General features: G+C 33.8%; 2 protein-coding genes and 2 long non-coding RNA genes across 5 annotated transcripts; 2 read left to right on the top strand and 2 right to left on the bottom strand.

The window, feature by feature from the left end:
* Positions 1 to 2,162: 2,162 nt before the first annotated feature.
* Positions 2,163 to 7,014, top strand: LOC121246684. Of its 2 annotated transcripts, none has more exons than XR_005937158.1 (2): positions 2,163 to 3,017; positions 6,772 to 7,014. It is a non-coding gene; the product is annotated as an uncharacterized LOC121246684 (long non-coding RNA). The 2 variants fall into 2 exon arrangements; XR_005937159.1 differs by lacking the exon at positions 6,772 to 7,014 and adding an exon at positions 5,175 to 5,504.
* LOC121246685 lies at positions 3,766 to 6,314 on the bottom strand. Its single transcript, XR_005937160.1, has 3 exons — positions 6,187 to 6,314; positions 5,133 to 6,017; positions 3,766 to 4,099 (listed from the first exon to the last, which is right to left on the bottom strand). It is a non-coding gene; the product is annotated as an uncharacterized LOC121246685 (long non-coding RNA).
* A 7,595-nt stretch (positions 7,015 to 14,609) lies between the features above and the next one.
* Positions 14,610 to 15,347, bottom strand: LOC121247411 (TIR-only protein-like). The gene is made up of 2 exons (XM_041145766.1): positions 14,848 to 15,347; positions 14,610 to 14,688 (listed from the first exon to the last, which is right to left on the bottom strand). The coding sequence occupies exons 1-2, from the start codon at positions 15,345 to 15,347 to the stop codon at positions 14,610 to 14,612; spliced, it is 579 nt and encodes a 192-aa protein (XP_041001700.1).
* A 5,186-nt stretch (positions 15,348 to 20,533) lies between these two features.
* Positions 20,534 to 21,894, top strand: LOC121244385 (MDIS1-interacting receptor like kinase 2-like). Its single transcript, XM_041142448.1, has 2 exons — positions 20,534 to 21,184; positions 21,387 to 21,894. The coding sequence occupies exons 1-2, from the start codon at positions 20,557 to 20,559 to the stop codon at positions 21,524 to 21,526; spliced, it is 768 nt and encodes a 255-aa protein (XP_040998382.1). The 5' UTR covers positions 20,534 to 20,556; the 3' UTR covers positions 21,527 to 21,894.
* The last annotated feature ends 456 nt before the right edge of the window (positions 21,895 to 22,350 follow it).

Raw genomic sequence — 22,350 nt, 5'->3', positions numbered from 1 at the left:
AGATGGCTCGTATATAATATATATAGGAAAATGCTAGTATGCTGCCTGACTTTGTCTCCTCATTTTGACCATTCACGTATTGAAATTTTTTTTATTTAATAATTAATGAATTTATTTTTAGTGTATTGATATATATATTTTTTACTTTTTAAAAATATTTAAATATATTAAAAAAACTTATAAAAGAAAAAAATAAAAAGGGAGATTTGTGCTAGCGGGCACGCCCAGCGGTCAAAGCTGGGTGGCACGCTAGCACTGCCCATATATATATATATATATATATACACACACACACACACAGAGATCAATGACAACTACATACTAACCATTATTTTACTATATGATAAATGGTTGTCAAAACCGAATACTTTCATACCTCAAAGTGGCTTGAACATACTGGGAATAGATGCAAGGGTAGAGGCATTAATCAACGAGGAAATAAGGGAATGAAACCACAATCTGATAAAAGAAGTCTTTTCAAAGGAAGATGCTGAAATAATAAGCCAGATTCGTATTAGCCTTTACAACAAGCCAAACAAACTGATGTAGAGAAGCACAAAAAATGGTATATCTACCAATGTTTTGAATTTCTTACCGTACTGGCCTATACGATCGAAATATACCGTTTCTATGACGTAGTCAATACAAAAAAGGGTATAGTTTCGTACCGATCAGAATTTCAGCTGTTTTGGCCAGTATCGGCTGTATCGGCCAATGTTTCTGTCCATACTGGCCTATATTTCGGCCCGTATCGGCCGATATTTTGGGCTTTACTTTTTTTTTTTCTTTTTTTTTTTCTTCAAACTACAAGCTCATTTTTTGACCCTCACATTTAGACCTGACTATTTATAATTTATATATATATATATATATATACTATCCTTTTGGAATATAATTTATATATATTTATGTATATAATATATTTATATATAAACTATTCCTAAATGATATCTGAAACGGTACTGATATCAAAATATCTCGTTTCAATGACTCGACCGAAACGGTCACAAGTACGGTATTCAAAACATTGATATTTACAGTTACGAGTGCTTATTATCTACAAGGAGAGCTTCAAGAAAGAAAAAAAGAAAGGCCAAAGTTCATAAAAATCCTATAATGTAGAAGATTGGACCATAATATGGAAACTAGATATCCCTCCTGCTGCAAAGAATTTCTTGTGGAGAGTCTGTCTCAACATTTTACCTACAAAGGTGAACTTGTGCAACAAGAAGATATTGGAAGATCAGATTTGTCCTTTTTGCTTAAAAGAACCAGAAACCACAGAACATATTCTATGGGAATGCATCTCAGCAAATGATATCATGGGACAATGTTCAATGAAGATTCAAAAAAGCAAGGCATCATGTAAGAGTCTAAAGGTACTATTAGAAGATATGTTCAGTAACATGCAAAAGAAAGAAATGGAAGAACTGTCTCTAGTTTTTTGGAATTTGTGGTGGAGAATGAATGAATTTATTTTCAAAAACATTTTGATTGATCCTAAATCAGTACTGAACAGGGTGCATCAAATGTTACAAGATATTGAAACAATGGAAAGAAGGGTATTCAATAAAGACAATAGCAACACAGAAAGAAGTGGTACTTGGCAGAATCCACCACCAGGTTTTAGTAAGATCAATTGGGACATGTCAGTTAATAAAAATCAATGTATGATTGGAATTGGAATTGCTGTCATGGATGAGGAAGACAATATATTGGCCACCATGAGAAAGAAACGGGCTCTACTTCATGATCCACTATTAGCAGAAGCAAAAGGAGCTGTCACAGCAGTAAACTTTGGAATTTATCTATGAATGAGAAAGATAATTTTAGAAGGTGATTCCAAAAAAGTAGTAATGGATATTCAGAAATAACCGGTAGATGAGAGTTATTTTGGTATGATCATATCAAAAATTAGATCAAGAATCTTATGTTTTGATATTTGTAATGTTAAACATATCCATAAAGAAGGCAATGTAATAGCACATTCACTAGGTAAAAATGATTTGTGGAATCACAATGTATAGTGAATATGGAGGAAACTCCCCCACTGTATTCAACAATTGTTATGATACAGTTTCATCAGTGAAATGAGGTTTATAAAAAAAAAATTACATAGAAGTGAGAGGAGCAAAGAAATGAGTTTTGCTACACAACATTCACCACTACAGGAAATTTTCCTTCTCGCGGGAGCGAAATCCCCGCATTTCCCCTGTTTTCTCGCAGCAAATTTGCAGAAACTGCGATAATTACTCTTCGCTAATCGGTCGAAAGTAAAACGTCTGCTCAGTGGATTTTCGGTGATAAATCATGGGCGGCCGCAATTGCTGCACCTAACTCGGCGGTTCATCTCTCGCAGCAAAATCGTCTTGCCAATTTGGGAGAAGGGCAATTACGTTGATGAGGCGTCGCAAATTTGGGGCCATTTACGGCGATTTTGCGGGTCCGTAAAATCCAGAATTCGGCGAATTTGGGGCTGGCGGAAATAAGCTTTCTTCCCAAGGTTGCGGTGAATTTATAGACGCCGCAAATTCAAGGATTTTACATACGGTGAAAGATCGAGATCCCCGCAATTCTTTTTATTCAACATGCGGTGAATTCGATTATCGCGCCGCAAGAAGATGGTGCTGATCCATACGGTGAAATAGCGAGATCCCCGCATTTGGTTTTGATTATATATGCGGTGAATTAGATTACCACACCGCAATCTCAGATGGATTTTAAATACGGTGAGCATGTATGGCGCAGGAAATGCCAATTAATATCACCGCGCGCTTGCTTACAAATTTACAGCTGTGTGGGTTAATGGATATGCGGTGAATAAATTATAAGAACCCACTCGCAGAATTAGATTGATGGGTTTTCTGAGCGGTGGCTTCAAACAATAGTTGATCAGAGCAAATTTATGGGTTTTTGGGTTCACTGATGCAGCACGTCGTTGCAGTAATTTATGGGTTTTTGGATTCGCTGGCTTCAAATCACGTTAACGTTATTTAAAGCTGATGTTCTTCACCTAGGTTAGTTTGCAAATCATTCAATATGTACTCAATCTGAATTGAAACAACCTCTATCGCATAAATTCCTGTATAGCATCTTGGCATGCGTATTGATTCTCCACCAATCATTAAATATATTTTATTTATATTGATTCCTTGCCCCAGTATATGTTTCATGAATTTATAATGACCAATCATAAAAAATTCTTCTTCTTTAATTTAAAGATCATGATCAGAAAATTAGATAGATCATGTAGATGCATCTAATTTATATATATCCCAAATTCCAATAGCTCAGTACGTACTCTGTGACTCATGAATAAAATGCCAAAAATAAACTACAACCTTGGAGCAATATTATATATAATAAGAGCTAGGGAAATAGCATATATTAGCATATACCACTACTTCACGGGAATTTAGAAATTGAAGATGACGTCCAGATCATTCTATACATATAGATTATTCTTTATAAAAAACAGGGGAATTAAAGAAATTTAGATACTGCATATCTATACTTTGCAATTGGTGGTAACAGGATCTAATTAGATTAAGCATTCTTTACACCACACTAACTCAGAAAAAATAAAGAAGTTCAAGAAGATTCTGTCTAAAGAGTAGTAACGTATGTAGCCAAGGAAGAATTTAAGCTTTACCAATGGCAAATTATATTTGAGATTCCTCTCATTTAGTACTCTGCCAAACCTGTATTTGAGGACTTTTGTTTTAGATTTAATATAATTCAAACACCATACACTTTTTCCAATAATTATCATGTACATTGCCATCCAGATTTCATACAAAAAAGCTTGAATGTGAACATTTCATTTACTTTCACATCATACATTATAGCAGGTTCCTTCTAATTGTCATGCAATTACTTAAATTCCTATCTCCATTTAGTGACACTAAACACTTGATGAAGAATGTGTGCATCTCATTGGAATTGTTGTCAACATGGTTATACATTAACCAAAATGGCTATACATTAATTTAAACCTGGGAGTGAATCCACATATGTTGCATCCAGCAGGCTCTTGTAGTGTCGCATCAAAAAATTCCACTTGGGTGATTTATATCAACATATGAGAGCAGCTTTCTACCTGAAAATACACATGCTTCAAACAATTATTCATGTGCTTGAAGTAATTGCTGATGTCTACCTGCAAATTACAAAGAATCAACCAAAAACTAAACTTATGCCAGTCATTGCAACAAACTAAAGCAGACAATAATTCATGCCAATCATGTCATCAACAAACTAAACTTATGCCACTCATTACATGAACAAACTAAACTAAGCAAAAGCCTCCAATAATTCATTAAAATCTGTTATATCATCCATATTTCATAGGAAAATAGAAGATGCATCAGGCAGTGGCATAACTTTTTCCAGTTCACTGCTCTAGGGTCAAGAATAAATACCCTTCTCTGTTTATCAATGTAAAACATAACAGTTTTGAGGCATGGGTTACAAGAGGAGAACATATCAACCCTAAACCAATTGGCCTCATGTATTTGATTTAACAATAGTCACAACTCAAACCATCGATAGGGTGGATACAATTTTCAACCCTATATATGTGACTTAAAACTACATATCATATGGCACACACCTAACGCACAAATTTGCAAACCTGTCCAAATTTCTTTCCTATGATATGATATCCAAGTACTATATCATATGCACTACATTTGAGGCTTAAAAATATGCAAGTATATAGCCTGTCCAAAAGGTGTGTACTGGGTGTACCTAACAGGGTTTTGATCACCAATGTGTAGTGGTGTACTGGGTGTACCTAGCAGTTGAAATTTAATGTGTTTTTAGGATGCTCTGTCATTAGTGTTTCCAGACTTTCACCATCTTTGAAATTTTTATATTCATTCCATGGACCTTTACAAAGTCTTAAATGAGTAGGGAATGAATTTCAAAAGTCAAACCAATTCAACACTCAACCTAAAGAGAAACTTCCAGTGAATAAGTATGTTGAATGCAACTAACAATAATTCTTGCAGCATGCATACCAACATTGTACATTGTCCAGCCACCTCATAAAACAATAAATATTGTACAAAAATCTGAGAGCCGTTAATAATTAAATTCTGCACAATTTCCACCAAAACAATACATATTACCATTGTTCTCAGGCCTTGTATTTGGATCATTGCTAATTTCAGGAAACTCAGTACCCAAAACCATATCCGGTGGCTGTGTTGAGTCGTCCGATGATGAGTTTTGCTCAACCATTCGTGTCCACCTACACGGTTGCGACTGAAGTGTCGGACCACTCCATGTGCACCCTTCACTAGCGCGTATGCGAGTTTGTGTCATTCAGGCATGTCCACCAAGTCCTCTTCTTGTTCCTCTCATGGCAAATTGTTGGATCAAATGCTTGGAAATCAATTCTATATGCAACTGTATTGTAAAAGCTTCTGTCATGTGAAATTAGATATATAAACCACTACACAAATCATTGTGAAAATGCAACATTTCTACAGGCCCATAAAGTCTACTTTCTTTCTTCCTCTATGATAAAGCTGGATGATGTGGGTAATAAAACAATCTTTGGAACCCCAATATGATTAAGGCATGCTGGTAGACCCATAAAGAAACCTTTTTTCATGAAATCTGAATGGCAACAAGAAAAACTTCTGCAAATCATTCATGTTTGGTTTATGGTTGTAGACAAGTTGATAAATATACTTAGTATCATTTCATGCACAAAGAACAAAACTGGGTATATGGATTTCCCTTGCAATTCCACGTCTATCTCCTCATATTTTCCTTACCTTCACCAAGATGACATAAGGTCAGTTTATTAAACCCCAGTTTGAGCTCTATTACCGAGGTGAAATAAGGTCATTTCACCTCCTATTAAACTGTGCAAATCCATATAAGAGATTTGTGAAATAAGTTGATGATTTGCAATCATCTCTAAACTGGCCTCTTCACCAGATTATAAGCTTAGTTTGCAAACAACCAACACCATATTTGTGTGAGATATTCTGAGTTCACCTCAACTGAGAAAATCCAAAAGCGTAGTTTAGTTTAGCTTCACCCCAATAATGTGGGGAAATAAACTCAGGAACCCCATTTTTGTGAAACTCGTAAATAGTTTCATACAGAAGAAGCTACTTATTATAATAAGTAGTGGAGATGGATGAATAAAAGATGTAGGAAAATACATACAGGGCTCTCTTGGTGCTTAAAGGTCAGTCTGAATACAAGGCTCTCTTGCGCCTTTTCCACCCATGAGATAACTCTTAACTTTCTGTGTACTGCGCTACTTTTGTGTAGTGGGCTGAAAGTCACTTTATTTGTATATACTTTTAAAAGTAGAGCTTATTTCCCCCCAATTTCTGCTAAATATTTCGTGATCCCGCGTATAACAACTTCCCATCATAAAAAGATATTTCACTATTTCCTCCTGACGTTGGGACCCATGTACACACGGATATGGAAACCATTCTTCCTTCTCTAACAATTAACAGCCCTTGTCTCAAGAAAAAAAAAAAAAAAAAAGCTTCAAACAACCCGTTTATTACATTAACATAAAAAACAACCCCTTTTTTTTAAATTCAGGCCTTTCAATGTTATTCCATTGAATGTAAATGTAAATCATTAAATTATATATATATAAAAAAATACATACATGGACGTTAGATTTTCTAGTGTTTAATTTCTATAATTTTATTCTCATATTTTATTCTCTCTTTTCAAAATGCGACAGTTATATAATTTATGATTGCAAATATATTATCTCAACAGAGAAAGAGAAAGGCAAGGAAAGTAATCAAATTACATGAAGGATTTGGCCATACTGGGCGAGCCATGTATTACAGCTAGCACCAAGATCCCACAAATCCATGATCAGCAATCCCACCAAATCAGTCATTTGACAGTTACATAATTTTTGTACGTACAGCTAAATTATCTTTCTTCCATGTATAAATCATCTACTCATGTATATATGTGTATGAGATCATCAATGAAAAATATACGGAAATTATTCTTCAATTTATTTCTTAACACCATTCATGAGCAAGCTAGCTACCTGATGAAATTAACATCTCATCCATATCTCTTCAAGACGTACGCTAGAATTAATAGTAATCAAACGAATTGATGCATCAATAAAATTTTGTTGATGGATCCTAGCTAGCTAGTTAGTTTAGTACTTATCATCTATTATTGATTTAGAAATTATATATATATATATATATATATATATATCTAGTACCGCTGAATTTAAAACAATATAGATTATTCTACAAAATCATGTAAAGAATAATCTTCAATCTTTATCTAAATTAAAAATATTTATTATATGATCTAGCTAGAAGTTTGTTTTGAGAAATGTTATATAGCATTACAGATTTTATCATCTTCAGTCATACAAGTTGATACGTCGTCGTTCTTTTATATATATATATATATATATATATATATTTCATCATTTTAATTTGTTGACTTATAAAACTACTTAAAATGCACAATAACAACTATTGTTATGGGACAGAACAAAAATAGGCTCATGGTGATGACAACAATATTGCTCATCGGCCTTTTCTAGTAAGTTTTGAGGGTATAATTAATTTTTTTAAATTCTAGGTAATTAATCAAAGCGAGCAGCAGTAGTACTTATCAAATAGCACTAGCATGCATCGTGCCAATTAAAGACTACACAATTGCATGCATGCGACTTGTTCTTTTCTCTTAATTTTTATTTTGAACTATACGACGGAATATATAGCATGCAATTGTAATTGAAGAATAGTGCAAGAGTATCACCTGCATCTATTAGTATATCTCACAATATTTAATAGATAAAGAATCCCAAGATCAAGTACATATCCATCAAGAAAACCTGATTTTCCAAAAAGTACTTCTTACACGTATACAAAACAATCATCTACGTTGTTTCCATACTATGGTCACCTTCAAAAGTAGATGATTGACCATGTGTTATATCGGAGACAGAGCAAATTTAACCAGACGGTTCAACATCCAAATATTCAAACGGATCCATTACAAATTTACAAGTGAAATGTCAAAGTGCAATTATCAGCTTTCTATCAATTTATGCTTAAACTAATGCAAAAACTCGGCAGCACTGTGGACTTCAGTTATCCTCCCCTCCAGTTTCAGCTTATATAGAATAAGCTCAGTAGCACTGTGGAAAAAGAAAGATGCAATGTGTGAGTAAATAAATAAATAATCAACTAAATATATTAAATGGAGTAGAAATCATATATGTTTTCACATAAACAGCTTATTTCTGGTTCACAACCCTTATCTATGCACATAAAGTCTCCATCAACAGACCTATTTCAGAACTAAAAAACAAAAACACTTGATTGGTATTAGAATAGAAAAAGGGAAGGGAACGATAGCATCAGCCTAAGTATGGAAAGAAAAAGTGTCTTTTCACCAAGTCTATAGGGTGGAAAAAGTTATTCCGACAAGTACGATAAGGACACCTTATATTGTTTGTTGAGGCATGAGCTTGGGCCATTGACATGAACTGATATACCCCTTCCCTATATTCTGCAGACCTAAATCGGTCAATAATTTGCATCCAGCTTTTTTCCATGTCAAAATCACTGTAAGATGAAAATAGAGGAGTTGGATAGTTGTCTACTTAAACTGAAGAAATATCATGATTACAGGACGTCTAATATTGATAGTTTGCAGTCATATTGTAGAATTATAGTTTGAAGGATGAGAAGAAAGAGAAAAAAGGAAGAAGTTTGTAAACCAGATTATACAAACTAGGTAATTGAAGCATTCATTTGAGGCTAGCTTCGTGGCAACAAGAAAAGTATATGGACATGTAAACTAGATTACATGTCAACCTCTACATCTAGTACAAAGAAGCGAATAAAGAATGAGAGAGAGAGAGAGAGAGAGAGAGAGAGAGAGAGAGAGAGAGAGAGAGAGAGAGAGAGAGAGAGCCTGCTGAGGACTAGGCCGGGGGAAACTTTGGCTACTGTGCATTCAATGATGTAAGGTTGCCAAGTGAAAAACCTTAAAAGACGAAAACCTTTCGAGATATGTTTTGATTAATTTCTTCAAAGCAAGGGTGAAGATAGAGATACGGGTAGGGAAAATGCCTCTTGGTTTGTGTCTCCCGTTGTGGCTGAATACAATTTGATTTAAAATTAGGTGAATAAGGACTAATATTCAAGTTTCAGGCATGTGATGGTACGTGTCTTTTGTGGCATGGGGGGACAAAAATATTCTTTGAGGAAGGAGTTTAAACTTTGAAAGAAGTGGCTGACCAGGCTTTTACTTGGATCAGAAGTAGGAAAATATATGAATACAGACAGCAGCCCACGATTCATGACAAATTTTTAGATACACAAGAGCATGAGTTTTTTTATAAGTACAGTCCATGTCAGTATTCAGACCAAAAGGTACTGAAAAAACTGAGTTCAACCCACTACCTACCCATAGAGCAAGAGAGAGATCTAGAGAAAGATCAGAGAGGGTGTTTAAATGTCAACTATATTAAGCTAAGAATAGTGCAAGAGTATTTCCGAATGATTTAGTATTGTTTTGGGCGTCATTCTCTCATACACGTATTGTCATAAGAAAGTTTATGATTTTTTACCAATTAATTACCATAAAAAAAAAAAAAAAGCTTAAAGAATATTCTATTCTCACCTATGAATTTCCCAATGGTTAAGAGTACTATAGTCGACAACTTTCTTCCAGGAAATTGATATATGTATCAACTCTAGCTACTTGTGGATTTGTAATTGGGAGTGCTTGAGGATTGATACATATGCCGCATAAGCATGCATTCTGCTTAAATAGCTTAACTTACAGTACCCCTATTCATAGCTAAAGATTAGATAGTTTATAAAAAGTATATTAACATATATATATATATATAAGCTATATATATAAGCTCATGCTAATTACTCATATCCTGCACCAGAGGGTAAAAGAAATCTATGCATTTCCCTTGGTAAAAATTTTGTTATAGTGGAAAGAAAAAAAAAAAAATTCTGTTATAGATTAATCAAGTACCTGTACCACCACCATAGTTACCATCTAAAAGTTGTTTTTCTAATTAGAAGTTTATCTGAGACAGTACCCCTATTATAAGTATAATTAGATGAACATATATAAACCAATATTATTGATAATGGAGTAGTGCTGGGGCTGTGTGTGTATGTATATATATATATTTATATTATATTGTGCTTGGACATATAAAAAACTTAAAACGCACTGGACAAGTTCTTGAGTTTTAAATCATAGATGCGGTACTTGATGATTCTAGCTAGGTTGAAGCCATGAGATAGTGCTTAACCAATATGAAACCAAAATGGGACAGATGAGAGTACGTACCAGTCAACTAATAAAAAAATAAATGTGGCACAACAAAACTTAGTGTATACGCTTGCAAAAAGGCTCAAGAAAAGGAAGTAGTTGTAACATCGTCTGGAGGACCACTACTTATTGCTAGGAATTTAAAGAGTGGTAGAGCATTAGCTTGGGTCATAGAGACAACAGGGTGACAATGAAAAGAAGGATAAAGGCGAAAGAGAAACTAGAAAGATCATATACTTGTAGGTGATCTAGCTAGGCAGATCATATACATGAATAAATGAGGGTTATTTCTCAGAACCCTCCATACGGCCATGTTTTCCATCTTTTCAAATGACACCTTCAAGTGGTATGAATGAAGTTAATAACATCATGTTAATCGGCCATTCATCAAGTACTAACTGGGGAGGCAGCTTTCTTTTTACTAAAGTTTCAAAACATATAAGTTTCTTATTTGTTTTATACCGTTAAAACATGGAATGCATGTGATTTCAACCATCAAGGATTCCAACAACATGGAACCCCTGTTTTCACAAAAAGTAAAAGTCAATTACACAACAAAATACCATCTTTGAGCTACATTAATATTGAAGGCATCCAACATAATAATCAAAATCCATATTGGGTTGATCATCCTCATATTAACCAAAATCAGATGAAACCCACATACATGAACACTCAGATTTATATCACCCAAAACAACATTCGCCAAACCTCCCAAAGTCCCAAATTAATTATAAATCAACATATTTTAAAACTGATCAAAACCCATCCTTCAGAATCAAAAAGTTCGTAATGTAGATAAAGCAGTGGAATTTATAACATATTCACAACCAATTTAAACTAGTATAATTTAAAAAAGAAAAAGAAAAAATTAAACTAGTATCTAATAATTTGTATGTAAATGCAAACACCTTTCACTTGCAAATGAAAAAAAAAAAAAAACTAGCTAAATACAGATACCCAAAGCAGAGAGAGGTAGTATCAATGTGAGGGAGAGAAATACCACAAAGTTTCAGAGGGGAGAAAACTTGCTGAAATAGGGACCGAGTGAAGGAGGTCGCGCGCGACGGTGAGGCAGCCTAATCATGGAGGAAGAGAGTGGTAGTGAGTGAAAGTTATAGAAATAGAGAGAGAGAGAGAGAGAGAGGGACGGTGAAAGATAAGGAGAGACAGAGGAGACTTACCGACGACCGCGAGGAGGCGACGGCGTGCAGCAAATGGATGGTTTCCGGAGGGGAAGTTGATCTGTGTCACAGAGAAGACAGAGATCTAGAGGAAGGTACAATTGCGGTGAAAAGTGGAATGTAGTTTTGCGGAGAGAGGTTTAGGGTTTTCCGTCGACTCGCACGCTTTACGCTCAGCGGGGGATAAAAATTTCACGGGAGTTTATTTGCGGCGACATAATATCGCCGAAAAAATTCATGTCGCCGCAAAAAGATGCATCTTATGGCGAACATTCCTTTCGCCAGCAGAAAAATGCCGCTACAGTATATCATAGTCTATTACGACGACAAATGCCTCGCCTCAATTGTTTTTGGCAGCAAAAATAGCTTTTTCTTGTAGTGCACCACACTCCACATTCTATTTTTTTTAAATTTTTAAATTTTTTAATATTTTTTTTGAGTTTATTCTTTTTAAATTATTTCAAATTTTTTATTTATTATTTATATAATAAATAATTGATAAAAAAAATTAAAAAAAATATAGAGTGTAGAATATTAAGAAGTTGTCAAGATTTTTTTCAAAGAAAGAAGCCTGGGGCGAAGACTTTTCTCTTTCTCCCAAAATACCTTGGAGCTGATCCCAGAAATTGACTGGCTTTTTAACGTGGGTGGTCAACGGTCAACATATTGTCCCGATGAGGTGTCTCATAAGTGTACTTTTATTTTTTAATTCTCTTAAATAATTTAAAAAAATCATTTTATAATTATTAAGTAAAAAAAAAAAAAAAGCCTATTGTCGGCACAATGTGTTCACGTGTGCCTTACATCGTCAGTGAACACCGATTAGGGCAGGAGTTATATATATATATATATATATATATATAATATAAGAAAACGTAGTATGCCGTTTCAACTTGAATGCTCCTTTCGATTGTTTGATAAATTTTTTTTTTATTTAGTAATTAAGAAAGTATTTTTAAATATATTGGTATACATTTTTTTATTTTTTAAAAATATTTAAATATATTAAAAAAATATAAAAAAAAAAAAACTGGGCGGATAAATGCTGACGGCAGAGTTGCATTGCCCTGTAATATATTATGGATCGGAAGCTTCGGTGTGGAAAAGGGAATACATATGTTCACGCGAGTGTGACCTAATCTCATTAATTGCTAATGAAGGATTTGTTATTACGCTAGCTGCCGCCATTGATGATATAACGTATCACTGTCATCATTCCTGCATGGAAATAATTAATTTCTCGTTTATTTTTATAATTTTTTTAAATTCATCTCATTTAATTATTAAAATTTTCTACCTACATATCCTAACGATCGTGAATATACCTTAAAAACCACACATCGTGTATATATATAATCCCTCAAAACTTGAACCATATATGTGATTGCTGTAGAAAAATAAGGACATATAAGATTCTTAGGGCCCGTTTATTTTCAGAGATGAAATGAGATAAGATGAGATTAAAGTTAAAAAGTTGAATAAAATAATATTAGAATATATTTTTTAATATTATTTTTGTTTTGGGATTTGAAAAAGTTAAATTTTTTATTTTATTTTTTGTGGAGATTTGAGAAAGTTGTAATAATGAGGTGAGATGAGATGAGATGTTTTTCGAAAACAAACAAGGCCTTATAGTTTTAGACAAAAATCTTAAAAATACAGACCATACTACGGAGGCTTGCTTGGTATGCCTTCCAGTGCATGCATTTGTCAGATTAAACTCATAAATTAAGGTATAGAATTGATCTAAGTCACTTATAATCTCCATGGTCGGGGCCGGGAAACATGGTTCTGTACATTTTGCAGGTACCATAGAATGAAACAAATCTATTTTATAATTATAATATTGGATTATTTTTTATTTTTTATTTTTTGAGAACGAAACAAATCTATTTAATTATATTGGGAAAGAGAAACATCGAAAAACGCGAGAGATCATGATCTCTGTGTTCATGTCATGCTTCGGTCTCAAAATGGCGCTGGCCGTGCAGTTCGTTCAAATGTTTATAAAGTCCTTCCGATTGAAAAATAGATTATATATACATATATATATATAATTCTTATTGTATCTTATAATTTTGTTTACAAATTTTGACAAATAAGTAGTTTTGACTTTAATTTTGTCAGTCTCTTTATATAATTTCTATATAAATATACGAATAATTATATAATAAGGATTCAAGCAACTAGCATAATATTAGTCAGGAACATATATGATTTCCTTTTATGTTCTGAAATACTTAAAATATTTGAATATAAGAATTGTTTCGTTTATGTCTGACTACTCCTAGCTAGCTTGTCATGCATGTGGGCGCCCGGCTCTGTCCAGTTTGCTTTTTCCTAGTGATATTGTGCCCTAATGGTACTAAATGATTATTTGATAGTGGGTGATTAAGTGCCTGTTGACGACAGTGTACATTAATTAGTTTTAATTATCTTTTTTATTATTGGTCTGTCGACAGTTCTTGATTTATAATTGGTATAAATATAAGTTAAATATTGTTCGTATCTACTTTCAATGGAGGTTTGGTTATACAGATTATATATTAGTAGTTAGAAAGATCACATTAAAAATTGTACTTGGTAATAAGAATTAGAAAACAAATTTATTAAATAATTATATAATTTATAATTAGTTTGTATTTAGACTAATCATTCATAATTATTTTAAAGACGATCAAACATGATCATATAAATTCGCTTCGTTTGAAGTAAATTTGAACGTTCGAATAGCTAACCGACCGTTCGAACTTCGTTTTGGAAAAAAATTGTATCGTCTCCAAAAAGAAATTTTCATTCGAACAGTTCGGCCAGATTTCATCCCTAAAATTCTATTTTGTTTTTTTGGAACGAAACAAGCGAAACTTTTTGAGACATCTTTTGAGACCAAAAGATTTGGTCTCTGAAAGGACAAAGTTATCTGGACAAATAATATATAATCTGTCCCATCAAGCAAGAAGAGTTTGTCCAGATAACTTTGTCTGGACAAAGCTAGCTGGACAAATAATAATCTTAAAAGAGTTTCAACCAAACAAGACAGAGTTATGTGGACATTCTTGATGGGACTCGGTAGTCCTTGCGCTTCCTTCAAATCCTTTCGTCATCATTTTTATCAATCTGCTCTATGATGGCATCGGAAGCACTTCGTATGAACTCTGACCAATATCTGAAAACCGAAAAGACAATGATCGAACAAAATTAGAGATCACATTCTATTCTACGAACCAGATAACAAAAATATGTCTAGATATGTATATGAACTATTTGTTCGGTCATTAAAATGAGCATTCAAAATAAGGAAAAGGGAGAAAAATTATAAACAGACCCTCTTGATGAATCGAAACGAAGTCCAACAATATCTTTAGCTTCTTCAAGTGCTCTGCTGAATCTCTCAAGGTCTTTCTCTGAAACACGGCGGCCAGTTCCATTGTATATATCCCCAACCCGAAGCCGGGACGGTTTGACATTATAAAAGATGGGAACAACTCTTTTCTTGTATTCCATTAGAAGAGCCAATTCATGGAGACAATAGAAGGACTCACAGTATCTGGGCGAAAACACTGCAACACCAACTTTACAATCTCGAATGGCGGTATTAATAATTTCCTGCAACTTCTCACCGGCTTTCATGTTTCGGTAGTCGAGGAAAGGCCTATGCCCAAGTCGGAGAAGGTTGTCGTAGAGTAAACCAGAAATGTTTCTTCTGGTATCGGGCCCCCGGTGGTTTATGAACACCTGGTGTGGGTGTGGTAATATTGTTTGGACATGGTAATTCCTGCAGCAGGCACGAGCAAAGCTCTTGGTGAAGGCTTGAAAATGCGTCATGGCTAGATAGTTCAAGAATCTATGAATGGAATTCCAACTTCTTTGTAATTGCTAGTGTTCTCAACAAATATATATATGAGAGAGAGAGTGGAAGGAGAGGAGGGGAGAGTTGGGAGACACGAGGGGAGGAGGAAAACGCCTAAAACAAGAACGGTGACGCATTGCGTCCGATCACCCGCGCTGACTGTGGTCCCTTTGTGTCAGTACCATTAGAAAACACTACAACGCTTGCACTTGCCGTAACTGTAACTCTCTTATGAACTGCCCAACACATTTGATCATCAACTATAATTTTTTCAATGAAAATAAAATCATTTATTTACCCATTAAGCAGACTAGTAATTAAAAAAAAACCCGTCTATTTACCCATTTATAAACATGGTAACTAGTATAACAAATATTTATATTTTTGGTTTTTTTAATATTTATAATTAATAATATGTTTATATACAAACACGTATAAATTTGGAAAGATCATGGCCATGTTTGGGAAGTGATATCATTATATATAGAATGAAATGGTACTTTATAAAAGATCACAACCCATTACTTATAACTTTTGAATTAATAGTTATTAGTTTAAAGAGGTATTTTTAGACTAAAATACATCTTAATTTATCATTATAATTTTTTAAAAATTTAATATAAAATATAATAAATAATTTAATTTTTTTAAATTTTAAAATAATAATAAAAATAATATTTTATAATCTTAATTTAACTTATGAATCAACTCAACTCAATTAAACAGAATCAGATTTCATTCAACGATCAAGACTCAAGTTTAGTCAAATGGATCGACACACGCCTCCCTTCTACAGGAGACAGGTTTGAAACTCTCCAATGCCATGCACGTGCCTATAAGATTGCTATCCAATCAATCAGAATATAAAAGAAGGCAAGAAAGTGTCCCTTTCAACAATGCTGGTATCGTAAGCCCCCCAAATAATAAAAAAAAGGGTTCCGAACTTCCGTGGTCCTTTTTAGATACTTGTGTGTCTTTGTACGCCACATAAATGTGAAAAAATGAAACGCAGCTGCGTGGTTTTATTTTTATTTTTTATTTACCTGTTGTGCTAGCTCTGACATATCATGTTAGATGGGTCTCATGTTTTTACAAACAATCGGCAAACACTAGTTTCACAGAGGATCCACCGAAATTTTTTAAAATTTTTTTACTTAATAGTTAAATAAGTATTTTAAAACAAATATGTGATTTTTTTATTTTAAAAAATATTTAAACAGTTTAAAAAAATGTGAAAGAAAAAGTAAAAAAATAAAAAGAAAAATTTTTAACTTATCTGTAGAGAATTTCGGTAAAAACTATCTATAAATGTAACAATATTTATTTACAATTTTTTATAAATATATCTAAATTTATCTTAATATTTAAATATATTTAAATTCATCTTAAATTAATTTATAAAACTCATTCAATTATTTTAATTTATTACTATTCATAAAAGCTTTAACTCAACCCAACATGTAACCGCCTCTTAATCTTCAATGATTACTGCTTTTTTCAAAGATTCTTTAATTTCGATGAAGGCAGAAGCTTGATACGCACCGGGCCATTAATTCCACTCAGACTCATGATGCAATTATTTCTTTGTCATTTGAAACTCTGACATTGCCCAAAATCATTTGCCTTGCGTATGAGTACATGTGGCACTCAACTCTAAACGTCGTGTTAGGACTTTTTGTACAATAAAAATATTTTATCTCATTTTATTTTATTATTATAATTTTTTTAAATTTTTATTAAAAATATAATAAATAATTTAATTTATTTAATTCTCAAAATAATAATAATATTAAAAATTAATATTCTAAAAATATTTTATTTAATTTTATCTCAATTCATCTCATCTCAACTCAACTCACTATCTAAACAATACTAAAAATAAAATGGGTCCAACTTTTACATACAAAATTTAAAACTTTTACGAACAAAATTTTAAAAACAAGTATTCTAAAAAACATAAAAATTAAAAGGGCAGGCTCTAGCACTGCCCACTTAGAAGGCTGAATGTCTTTTTTTTTTTTTTTTTTTTTTTAATGTATTGTTTTTTATATTTTAAAATATTTTTAAAAAATTACAATTTCAATAAAAAAATACTTATTTAATTACTTAAAGGTATCGCTATAAATGCATGGGACCCAAAATGGGACCCAAGCATTTCTCAAAATAAAAACCCACTCAATCTGCTTATTTGGTGTGCTCCTAATGTAAATTATATTTTTTTTAAATTTTTATTTTAAATATTTTTAAAATATGTTTAAATATTTTTAAAAAATAAAAAAATATTAATACACTAATAGTTATTTTTTTGATTAATAATTAAAAAAATTTAAATGTATGAATGATCAAAATTAGGAGTAAAATGAAGGAAGATAAAAACAAGTGCCCCTACAGTGCGGACTGTGGAACCCTTTAACATTATATTTTCTTTCACCAGTGCCTAAATATATATTTCACCGCACTTTTTTTGTTATATTAAACTTTATTGTTTAACATTTTATTCTTTTAAATGTAAATCAATTAAAAATTGTTTGAAAGATTTAACACCAATGTTATAATTGATAAATGTTACTCAATGAAAGATTGACGAGCTCAATTAACATAACTGCTTATAGTTTATTTTTATTTTATTTTATACATTCAAATTTGTACATAAAAAACATGTATTTTTTTTATTATATATAAGAGTTATGTCATGCTTTTTATACAAATTCTTACATATACCTTAGCCCCTAAATTAAATTTCTAGCCTAGTCCCTGGTCAAGGTACACGAATGGTAGGAAACGTTTGATAAGAGGGTTTTTCTCGTTTTCACAAGCACGAGTGAGACCTCTAGTGTTTGGAAAGTCATCCCGACGACACGTTTGGATATAATATATAAGTGTGTGATTTCATTTGATTATTATAATTTTTTTAAATTTTTATATAAAATATAATAAAAATTTATTTTTTTAAAATTTTAAAATAATAATATTATTAAAAAATTAATATTATAATAATATTTTATTCAACATTCAATTCTAAGATCAATTCACTATCCAAACCGCAACTTTTAAGTTGGTTTTGTATCTAAGTACCCCATATACGACGTCAAGCCTTTTCATCACTTGTGCTTCAGCAAACCAATTAATTGAGAGCCCCAGAGCCAAAATCATGTCAGTTTTGCAGCTTAAACAACCGCTTTCTAACCTGCTTATTCCGTTCAAGTTCTCGTCGTCCTCAACCCACATCATCCTCATCATCTTGATCTTTTTTTTCCGAGTTGCTTCTGCACTAGATTCTTCCTCTGCGACTCCAAGAAAAGAACAAGCAGAGGCTCTTCTAACATGGAAAAACAGCCTTGACATGTCAACTCAAATGCTCCTTCCTTCCTGGACTAGTCTTCCTCCCCGGAATTTTACTTCATCTTCCTACTTTTTTTTTCTTCTAATGCTCCCCTGCAAGTGGGTTGGAATCGAATGCGATGAGGCTGGAACTGTCGCGCATATAAACATCGCAAACACAGGTTTGAGAGGTACACTTCAACATCTCAGCTTCTCGTCCTTTCCGAATCTTACCAGCCTTGAACTTTCTAACAACTCCCTTTATGGAGCTATTCCTTCCCATCTCAGAAATCTTTCAAAAGTCACTCATCTAGACATGATTCTTAATCGTTTCTCTGGAAATATTCCGCCTGAAATGTGTCTGCTGACCAGTCTTCAACACCTTTATTTGGGTGAGAATCAGATAAATGGATCTATACCACAAGGAATAGGAAAGCTTAGTTCTCTAACTGAGCTGAATTTGCAAAAAAATAATCTTATAGGGTCAATCCCAAATTCTATAGGAAACTTGACAAAGCTCATAGTTCTGGAACTTGATGATAATCATCTATCTGGCAGCATAACTCTGGAAGTAGGAAATTTGACCAAGCTTACTATTTGGATCTTGCAGAGAATCAATTTTCAGGAAACATCCCTCCAGTACTAGGGAACTTGAACAACCTCACAAAGTTGATGCTGTGTGTGAATCATTTATCTGGTCATATTCCTCCAGAACTCGGAAAACTTAATTCCCTTTCTGGCTTATGTCTCTTTATGAATAAACTCAGTGGCTCCATTCCTAGAGAAATGAATAATCTTACATCTCTGCTTGGTTTTCTAGTGGCCGAGAACAACTTGTCTGGCTATTTACCACCAAACATATGCGCTAATGGGTTACTGGAACACTTCGCTGCCAGTGGAAACAACTTCGTTGGTCCCATTCCAAAAAGTTTAGGAAACTGTACCAACTTAATCAGGTTTCAGGTCCAAAGAAATCAACTGAAAGGTGACATATCAGAATATTTTGGCATATGCCCACGTTTGGTTTACATTGATCTGAGTCATAACAAGTTGTATGGTAAGCTGTCAATCAATTGGGGGCAAAGCAAAAACCTAACAAGCTTGAAGATCTCAGAAAATAGAATTTCAAGTACAATCCCAGATGATCTTTATAAAGTAAGTCAACTTGGATATCTTGACATGTCCCGAAATCAGTTCGTAGGAAAAATTCCAAAGGAATTGGGGGCCTTGAAATTACTGCTCACTCTTAAACTGAATGAAAATAAACTTTCAGGCAGTATTCCAAAGGAAATAGGAAGACAATCCGGGCTTACTCAACTCAACCTAGCAGCTAACAATTTAAGTGGATCAATACCCAAGCAATTAGCACAGTGCTCAAAACTCTTGGACTTGAATTTGAGCATGAACCGATTTTGGGAAAGTATTACCCCCCAGATTGGCAGTATATGCTCTCTCATGTATCTTGATCTTAGCCAAAACTTGCTCACAGGAGAGCTTCCACGGGAGCTTGGACGATTACACTACTTAGAATTATTAAACCTCTCCCACAACTATCTGTCTGCCTCGATACCATCAACTTTTAGTGAAATGTTAAGCTTGACATGGGTGGATATATCATACAATAGATTGGAGGGTCCTCTTCCTGACAACAAAGCTTTCAGCAAGGTGCCAATGAGAGCTCTAGAACATAATAGAGGTAAGTGCGGCAACAACACTGCTCTGAAGGCTTGCCCCTCGTTGTCGAGCAAAAGACCTCATGGAAAGATAAGTCTCCGAGTTGTTATTTTGATCACTGTTATTCTATTTGGCACTGTTATTATTTTTTATATCATAACAACAATCTACTGTGCTTGCTTCCAGAATATGAGAAAGCCAGATCATGAGCCAAGGGATGCAGAAGATGAAACTCTGTTTGAGATTTGGAGTTATGATGGGAAAATGGCACATCAAAGCATTGTTGAAGCGACAGAAAAATTCAACCCAAGACATTGCATTGGAGAGGGAGGATCTGTAAATGTTTATAAAGTAGAGGTGTCAACGGGTCAAGTTTTTGCAGTGAAGAAACTTCACCAATCTGAGGATGGAGAAGTGGCCAACCGAGCCTTTACAAGTGAGATTACTGCTTTAGCAGAAGTGAGACACAGGAATATTGTAAAGCTTTATGGTTTTTGTTCACATGCAAGATACTCATACCTTGTGTATGAGTACTTAGAAGGGGGAAGCTTGGGAAAGAGTATAAGTAGTGAGGTGAAAGCAATGCAGTTCGATTGGATCAAGAGGGTTAACGTGGTAAGAGGTGTTGCCAAAGCTTTATCCTACATGCACCACGACTGCTCACCTCCAATTATTCATCGAGATATATCAAGTAACAACATTCCGTTGGATTTGGAATATGAAGATCACATCTCCGACTTCGGCACAACCAGGATTTTGAAGCCTAACTCACCCAATTGGACATCATGTGCAGGCACCTTTGGGTATTCGGCTCCAGGTAAGCTTTTCAATTACTTGTGATCATGGACTCACCCATGAATATTGCATAGGTGAATGGACAAGCTGTTGCTGCTCTTTTATCCCAAACCAAAAGCTAGTGGGAATGAACCATGTTCAAATTTCTACATATAGAGAATTAAAATCTTATTTTATGATCAAAGTATATAACACATATAGATGTGCTGATATTTTCTTTGCAGAGCTTGCTTACACTATGGAATCGAATGAGAAATGTGATGTATACAGCTTTGGGATGGTAACATTGGAAGTGATGATGGCAAGGCATCTGGGCAGTTTCATCTCCTTATTATCATCATCATCAACGACAACAACTATCTAGAATATAACACTGCAGGAAGTGTTGGACCAGCGCCTCTCACCTCCTAGAGGTCGAGTAACTGAGGAAGTGGTCACCATTGCTAAGCTAGCATTTGCATGCCTCAACCCCCGCCCACAATCCAGGCCAAGCATGCAACAGATCTCTCACAAGCTATCAACTCATAGTCTTAAAGCCCCTCTGTCAGAGCCCCTAGATGCCATTACATTAGGAAAACTATTCGATAACACAACTTTAACTCCCTGAAAGAGATCACTGTCATTCACCTGCTATAATACATCTCATGCAAGTCCTGCTTTTGTATCATGTTCTTTTATCAGATATGTATGTATAATTATATCTTGTACTCTTATCTTTGGTCTTTCTTTCTACATTATTCTTTGATTGAGTGTTTTGTGGCATTCGATGTATATATATATATGCTTAACATGTATACTCGGATACCATATATTTGGGTGTGTTTGTTTTGATTGGAAACAGTTACTCTGGAATTTTCAGGGGAAAAAATATTTGTTTGTGTGATAGCTTCATTATTTTGTCATGCTACGTTGATTGCTCATCATGTCTTCAATTGGCATTCTACTGGAGCATGTAAACCGGGGGCTCTTTAATATTCGAATGGAATTTTTAAGTGTGAAGCTTTGTAGAAAATCTTGTCTTACATTTTCAATTTGCTTTGAAAGCAATTATCTCCTTTCCCTTGAAGTTCATAGTTTTTTATGCAATAAACTTTTCTCGATGTTAAAATTGTGACTGAAATTCGCAGTGTGAGCTGAGCCTTGGAATTGTTAAGCAGTTTCCAGCGGCTGGATAGCTTGCCTTAGCTT

The sequence above is a fragment of the Juglans microcarpa x Juglans regia genome, chromosome 1S (genome assembly GCF_004785595.1).
Source record: "Juglans microcarpa x Juglans regia isolate MS1-56 chromosome 1S, Jm3101_v1.0, whole genome shotgun sequence".
In the NCBI taxonomy this organism is placed as follows: domain Eukaryota; kingdom Viridiplantae; phylum Streptophyta; class Magnoliopsida; order Fagales; family Juglandaceae; genus Juglans; species Juglans microcarpa x Juglans regia.
Note: the sequence above shows the minus strand (reverse complement) of the source record. Positions and strands in the feature narration are given on the sequence as shown.

Bases quoted from the DNA above. Each gene is read 5' to 3' on its own strand.
- LOC121247411 (XM_041145766.1), bottom strand. From the start codon at position 15,347: ATGACGCATTTTCAAGCCTTCACCAAGAGCTTTGCTCGTGCCTGCTGC. The intron at 14,689-14,847 runs GTCTGTTTATAA...TTCGGTTTTCAG, and splicing joins CGTTTCGATTCATCAAGAGG to ATATTGGTCAGAGTTCATAC.
- LOC121244385 (XM_041142448.1), top strand. From the start codon at position 20,557: ATGAGAAAGCCAGATCATGAGCCAAGGGATGCAGAAGATGAAACTCTG. The intron at 21,185-21,386 runs GTAAGCTTTTCA...TTTTCTTTGCAG, and splicing joins CTTTGGGTATTCGGCTCCAG to AGCTTGCTTACACTATGGAA.